This window comes from Salarias fasciatus, chromosome 20 (assembly GCF_902148845.1).
Source record: "Salarias fasciatus chromosome 20, fSalaFa1.1, whole genome shotgun sequence".
NCBI classification, from domain to species: Eukaryota; Metazoa; Chordata; class Actinopteri; order Blenniiformes; family Blenniidae; genus Salarias; species Salarias fasciatus.
The window spans coordinates 8,371,858-8,379,208 of NC_043764.1; the positions used below are offsets into that span (position 1 = coordinate 8,371,858).

Consider the following 7,351-nt stretch of genomic DNA (forward strand, 5'->3'; position numbering starts at 1 on the left):
ACTACACCTGCCTCCCAGCACGTCAGTCCCCTCTCATCTATCGCTCAATAAATAAAGCTGTAAATGAGCCCCGCTGTCAGAAATCTAACCTGATCCTGCTGTTTTCCAGTAACTCATGTTGCATGTGAGCAATCCCTGGCACGCTTGTACTGTGGTAAGATCATTGGTTCTTCTCTTTGAGCTTATGATAAATCCACATGATTGATATGAGCGCAGACAGTGACCCGTGCCTTTTCTCTTGCTTGTTTGAATGCAGACCAGGGCCAGGTTATCTTTGTCTACGGAGCAGACTACGGTCGTTGGGACAGGACCACCTGCATTAACGGAAGACCTGATTCCCAGTTGCAAAATGTGTCCTGCTCAAACTCCACAAACATCGTGGCAACCAGGTAAAAAACAATGGCTATTATAATCTCTTGGCTCTTTTTTTGTCTAAACAGCCTGCATTGACTCCTGTTACTCTACACCAACAGGTGTAATGGTAAAAACACCTGTGATATCAGAGCTCTCAACTCGGTGTTTGGAGACCCCTGTCCTGGCATATACAAGTACCTGGAGGTGGCTTACCACTGCGAGTGTGAGTAGCAACTTAATGCTTACTTAAAACTGCTCACATTTATGTGAGTGGAAAACACAGCATGACGCAAACAAAATGTTTGAAATGAAATTTTTTTCGTTGTTGTTCTGTTGCAGATCCTTCTGTCACTGATTCATCAGATTCAACAGAGCATTGATGAGGAAACAAAAACGAAAAGATAATGGAGAAATCAATGTTACGGTGTGGGGCTTTTTTTTCTGACTAAATGTAAAAGAACCCTATCATCTTTTTCTGTGAGAACATGAAGATGCTCTGCATAACTTCAGTAAACTATCTCAAGACTTTAAGTGTGAAAAAAAATAGAACAAATAAACTTCAAGCACTATAAGAACGAAATCAAACCTCCAGCTTGTTGTCGATGTGTAAGGCTTTGGCTGATCTAGACAATTCACACACGCTTGTGCACACACACACAGGTAATTTAGAGTCACCAGTTAACCTCACACACATGATTGTGGACTGTTGGAGGAAACCAGAAAACCTGCCAATGCGCTGAGAGGATATGCAGACTGTAACTCAGGACATGTGAGGGGAGAGTGGTGGCCATTGCACCACCATGTGGCAGAGGCTCAGATTCTTGGTCGGAAGTTTTGCTCAATTGTCTGCAGCAGCACTGAACAAACCCCAGGTGGTGTTATCAGCCCTTCTTAGGGGAGTTTTTGGTAATTTATGGCAAGATACAGAAAAAAAAAAAAACACTTTAGTTTACAGAGGAAGACAATGTGATGTGATGTGATCCTTCCTTTCATTTTGAGAGTAAACCAATACAGAGGGATTTCCAGCTGATCGTTTCTGTGCAAATATAGTCTGAAGAGTGCAAAACTCACATTTGAGTGAAGTTTTCACATGATGTAGCTCATTGATGTTATAGTGAATAAGTCTGTCACAAAAACCAGACAAACAGAAAGCACAATCTGTACAAAATGCAGAACTTTGATAAAACAGGCCAACAGGAATGTGCCACATTGAAAGTAGTAATTTTTGGAGCCCAAGAGAAAATATTAAATGCTATTTCAAGTCTAAAAGTAGAGTGTTCATTGTACTGTGGCAGTTTTGCCATTGTCTTTTTTCTTAATTTGACTTTCAGACAGCTTGATTTTAAAGAGCAAAGTGTAAAACTGTTCATTCACACCTTCTGATAATTGAATTGTCTTCAAGTGTAATAGAGACTAATTAAAATGGAGTAACCTTTATCGTATCGTGAGAATTTACACACATTTTCCACTGAAAAAAAAGTAATTTACATATGGATCTCAAAAGCCCGGAACAATGAAATCTCATGTTGTGAAAAAATGTCAAAGCTTGGCGTATTTCACGCCGGCTGCAAAGTCCAGTGTGGTTCAAGCTGAGATAACTTACCAACATGCGGACTGCTGTTATGATGGTAAACTCAATTTAACTCAGGGCCTCAACTGAGCCAAAGGATCATGAAGTCGGACATCATTCCTGTTGCTGTCATGAGGACTGAGTGAGTTCAGGATCAGTGAAGCACTGCTCCAACAGTAAACAGGAGTTTTGCTCTGAGAGCATTACAGATGGACACATTAGTTACTTGCAACCATTTAATTATTCAGTAATTGTTACTATCAAAAAACACTCTGTTAAAACTGCACATTCGACAATCATATATTTCAGTGACTTTAAAGCACACTGAAGACTGTACGTATTAATGTCCTTCTACATCTGTCTTGGGACAAACAGCTGGATGATCTATTGTCTATTTACTTCAGATGATGGCACGCAACAGAGTATTTTCTCTTCTTTTTTCAATATTGCTCCAGAGCCTCACCGCTTCTGGACATCCCGTCACAAACATGTATGGCATTACGGTTTTCCTCTGTGATTTTCTCTTCTCAAAATAAATATATTAAAACAGCTTTACAATATTAACGGTTAGGCACACAGCGGAAGATGAGAATACTTTTATTCAGGGTAAAAACTGGTTGAGACAAAGTTTTACTTCCATGTGAAAAATGACCATTTTTCTGTTGATGTTAAGATGCCTTCAGTTATTTAACTTGTCCAGTCTGTAGTTTTTCATGAAATCTAAAATACTGTTACTCCAGATGGGAAACAGAAACAGAAGAAAAAAAAACATCTGCTTTGGAATTCACTTCTCTCTGCTTTGGACAGATCTCACCAGTTTGGTTGGTGGTTTGGTGGGGGTCGGTTAATAATCGACACAAGATAATCAATGACCACACTGACCGACGGTGGAATGTATAAACATTGCATGTGTCATATAAGAAATACAATGAATGAAATGGTATACAAAGTTTATTGACATGTTACTTTGAGATTTCTCGTGTAAAGAAACAAAGGCTATAAATAAGCGTTCAATGATTTTAGTGAATGCTCCAGGTTAAATTAAACGGCAGTAAAACTGATCTGAAGTGATGGAATAGTGGCACAATTTCAGAACATTCAGAAAGTGTGGCGTTCTGTAGCATAGTTTCAGGAAAACTTTAACTTAGTTTTTGAGCCTTTCTTTAATTTTAGTTCCAAATCATGTACAATAATCACAAGTGTAACCTGTGAACGGGTGTAAACACGGAAGCACCGCTACCAAACCACAGTCAGGTTGGCGATGTCTGTGGAGAGATCCGTCTTGGACGGGTAGACCACCTTCAGGTTCCCGTCCTGATCAACCGTCCGCACTTGCTGGATGATCAGCTGGCTGGACGTCTCGCCGTGGGTGGGGGGCTCGGCCGGAGCGTCCCCTTCCTCGTCCGACCCCGCCTCCTCCTGATGCTCAGCCGTGAACTTGTTCAGCTCTGCCATTTTCTGTGTGGACATCAGGGAGTAATGTTGAGGACAGATACAGACACAATCCGCCTAAACAGAAATCTGTTTCCAGCCTGTCCACAGAGGAAAATCGTCTAAATAGCTTTCCCTTTCACCGTGTAGAATCATCTGTGTTTGAACACAACGACACCAGAAAAATATTATTTATTGGGCTGAATCAGGGAGAAAACGTTATCCGATGATTTTCTAAACTTCACAATCCCACTGATGTTGGTTCAAGCTGTTATCATCTGCGTAACACTCAAGAAAAAAGCAGCGAAGACAAAGGAAAAGATGAAACTTACAACAATCAGGGCATCCATTACATCCTTGCAAGTCTGCAAGCTGGTCGCACTCGTCACCTCCAAGAACAACTCTTTAGTGGTCTTCTTGATCTGCACAGAAAAATCATACAATTATTTCTGTTATTTACAAAGTGATTGAAGAATTTCAGTCAGTGATCACGTCTTGTTTTTCATTGCTTCAGGAAATGGCTTTGTTTGTACCGTTACACATACACATGGACGAATATTAAACTTATGTTAGTGAAGCATGAAAGAGTTAAAACTTGGGAAAAAAGCACACACACCTTTGTTTTCTCGCTGTTGGTGATTGGTGGGAAGGAAATCACATGTCCCTCTGCATCCACGAGGCAGGGATACATTGATTTTCCCTGAAGAAGCTGCAGATACCTGAAAATATAATCACCTGGTTGACTGACTGGTCGGCAGAGATGACACTTGAAAGATTTCAACCAAACTGTTTCCTTTTAACAGGACTGTCTTGAACAAAAATGCAAAAGATCAACTCCGATCAGGCCATCTACTCAAACATCTTTTTTTTTTTTTTTTTTTCTCCCTTGTCCTGTTCGGCAGCTGGGGCGTGCAATATTGTATGATTGTAGCCTTTTACTATCCGAACAGATTTTAATGTTAGCAGCAGGACGAGACTGAGTCTCCTCCTGCTACTCAAACATCTAATTAAAACATTTTTTAATTTGCAAGCTCTGTTTTGAAGCAGGCAGCAAAAATTGAAAAACACCACAGACTTGCGAAGTCTTTCGTGTTTGTTAGAGCTGAGAAAAAATTAGTTCTCCAAACCCTGTGAGGGAGGAAAACTTCTTGCTGTTCTTGCAGAGCCAGAATTATGCAAATCAACAATTCTGAATGAAGTCTGCAGAGATGCCTCTGCAAAGCACGGCCAACATTCAAAGCAAGCTTTTTATAAAGAGAAGGCAACTTCCTGAGTAATCCGACTGTAAATGTCTCCTGCAAGTCACTGTTTATATTGTCCACAGCTGATCAGTTTGACCAAAAACAATTTGAATTTTAAACCTTAAAACAGGAAGTGTAATATCAGATCTTTTAAAACACAAAAATGACATCGATGCGACGTGAAAAAGCTAAAATTTTGTTGACATGCAGGTTTCTGAAAGTTATGTTGAATTGTTTATTAACTAAGAAGAGAACAAGATCATCAGTGGGACATGTCCAACTTAATAGAAATGTTTGAAGAGTCACATTCAGCTTTTATATAAAGACAAAGCATTTAAAATCATGAGTACATTCACTTTTAAAACCCTGCCAGCACCAACCCAAATATAGTTTAAATGATTACGCTTCACGTTTGCTCTCTCCTGACATCTGTCGACTGTTTTTGAGGTGATTAGCTTCAAGGTTTGCTTCCTTTTCCCCGGAACACTGCATCTCTTGTGGTACTTAGTGAGGAGCACTGCTTTGATGAACTGTGATTTAAACAAGGCCAGGTGATATCCGACAATCTTTTCATACTGACTTGTGAAGGCCGGTGACGTTCTGCCTCTTCTTCTGTTTCCTCAGCTCCTCTGCCTCCAGATGAAGATGTCTTATCAGCTCCACGGCCGTCATCTCCTTCCGGCCAAGGGCCACAACCTGACAGGCAAATAATGAAATGCTTCAACTTAACAGCAGTCAGATGTACTTCAGTAAATGTCTACAGTTTGAATTTGGCTGGAGTGTGATGAGAAGGGGACCTTCAGCTGGGTGGGTGGTTTGACGTCGTACATCAGGGGACCCTTGAGAAGCTGCACGTCATGAGTTGCAATGGTTGCAATGGTCCTTTTACCACACAAGTCATCATGAAGCTTTGTCTAGAAAAAACACAATTGAAATCATTATTTTGAATCCAGACTTGCTGTGCCACCATTTTGGGCCGAGAGAATAGAATGAATGAGATGAGTTACATCCAGAGTTAGATAGGGGTCAAAATTCAGTATTGGAACAGTGTTGATCCTACCTGAGCCATCAGGAAGCGTTTGAGAGCGTTCCCCGGCTTCAGGTTCATGCCTCTGACGATGCAGCACACCAGGTACGGTCGGACGTCTTTCACCTCGGCGCTCACCGTGACCGTGATCGCCGTGGGAGCGTCGGAAACGTGGAGAACCTTCACCACCATCTTGTTCACTTCTTCCACTTCATCCTCTTCCTCCGCAGCCTTCTCCCTCTTCTTCCTCTGCTGACCCCTCTTCTTCTTATCTGCACCACGGCCTCCATCGCATTCGCCAACATCTTCCCCCTGCCTGCCTCTTCCTTTCCCCCTGAGGTAGTCCAGGATGGATTTTGTCTGGCAGCCGTTCACCATCTTCTCGAGGCGCTTGTCCTTCAGCTTGTTGCCTTTGAAGTTGATCTCCTTCAGCTTGGGGCAGTCGCTCAGGTCGGGGGGGATCTCACTGAGCTTGTTGTTGGAGAGATCCAGCACCTTCAGGAACAGGCAAGAGAGAGAGCGTTTTCTTCATCGGGTACAGAAAAAAGACACTTTCATAAGCATGAGGTATTTTAGTTGAGTATTGGTACTGTGAGAGGTCTTGCATTAAATAAATGTGATAAATGGCTTTACAACTACACAACCCTGAGACCAGGACTGGACGCCAGAGTGACTCACTTCTGCCACCCCATGGTCAAAAGAGAAACTACTTAACCCATGCACAGTGTACCTTTAAAGCAGGTAAAATGGAGCAGCTGTAAATCTCACCTTCAGAGCAGTCAGCTTGTGGACATCAGCACTCAGAGTCTGGATGCAGTTGTCGGAGGCCACCAGGGTGCTCAGCAGGTCCAGCCGCTCCGAGAAGAGATCATCAGGGAATCCGGTGAGCTGGTTCTTGGAGATGTTGATGGTGGACAGCTTGGTGCACTGACTCAGACCCTCAGGCAGGACCTCCAGGCTGTTGCAGCTCACGTTGAGGGTGTTCAGCTCCCTCAGCTGAGTGATCCCCTCTGGCAGAGCCGTCAGGTTGTTGACCGACAGGTCCAGGACCTTCAGGGACTTCAGGTTGCCCACCACATCTGGGAAAGAGGAGAGCTTGTTCCTGCACAGGATGAGGCTCTGGAGGTTGGTCAGATTCTGGATGTCCTCGTGGATCTGGGACAGGCTCGGGCACTGGCTGACTTCCAGGTAATTGAGCAGCGTCAGGGAGTAGATGGAGGAGCTGAGACCCCCGAGATGGGAGACCCTCCTGTCCACGGCAGGACCCTGTAAAACCAGCTCACGCCTCTTCTCTGTGGCTGCTTTCTCTATTTCTGGCCATTTCTGGGGGTCCTCCATGCTGCTGCTGGAGGGGAGCAGATGTTGTGAAGCCGGAGACCAGACTGACAGGACAACTTCCGTTTAAATCTTTCAAAGTAAGTGACTATCCTACAGCATTTCAATCAAATCTGATAAATACAAATACATCAAAGTTGAATTAACTAACTTCAACAGTATAAACTCGCAATTGGTTTATTGATACCTAAGGAAAGCTAACACTTTAATTATCAGTTTTCTCTCCGTTTACGCTACAATGGAATTAAATTTAGTTGAGTTGTTTCTGATCACATCACCACACTCTACAGCCAATGAGGACAAAGTGGAAAGAACATCTGAACTTCATGGCTGGAATATTGACATAATCCGAAACACTTTTAGCAAGATTTTCTGGTCAGTTCTGAAATTTGT

At 42.7% G+C, this 7,351-nt stretch overlaps 2 protein-coding genes across 2 annotated transcripts in view; one reads left to right on the forward strand and one right to left on the reverse strand.

Moving 5' to 3' along the window:
- Positions 1-934, forward strand: part of LOC115407964 (L-rhamnose-binding lectin SML-like) — a 2,463-nt gene extending 1,529 nt beyond the window's left edge. Inside the window, exons 5-9 of the mRNA XM_030118542.1 lie at positions 1-21; positions 110-154; positions 257-389; positions 474-577; positions 694-934. The exon at positions 1-21 is cut by the window's left edge and continues 92 nt beyond it. Coding sequence (XP_029974402.1) covers positions 1-21; positions 110-154; positions 257-389; positions 474-577; positions 694-734 — 344 coding nt within the window. The 3' untranslated portion in view covers positions 735-934. The remainder of the gene's footprint in view (positions 22-109; positions 155-256; positions 390-473; positions 578-693) is intronic.
- A 1,923-nt stretch (positions 935-2,857) lies between these two features.
- Positions 2,858-6,994, reverse strand: lrrc47 (leucine rich repeat containing 47). The gene is made up of 7 exons (XM_030118491.1): positions 6,392-6,994; positions 5,657-6,118; positions 5,394-5,510; positions 5,177-5,292; positions 3,972-4,074; positions 3,688-3,777; positions 2,858-3,382 (listed from the first exon to the last, which is right to left on the reverse strand). The coding sequence occupies exons 1-7, from the start codon at positions 6,959-6,961 to the stop codon at positions 3,161-3,163; spliced, it is 1,680 nt and encodes a 559-aa protein (XP_029974351.1). The 5' UTR covers positions 6,962-6,994; the 3' UTR covers positions 2,858-3,160.
- Positions 6,995-7,351: the final 357 nt, after the last annotated feature.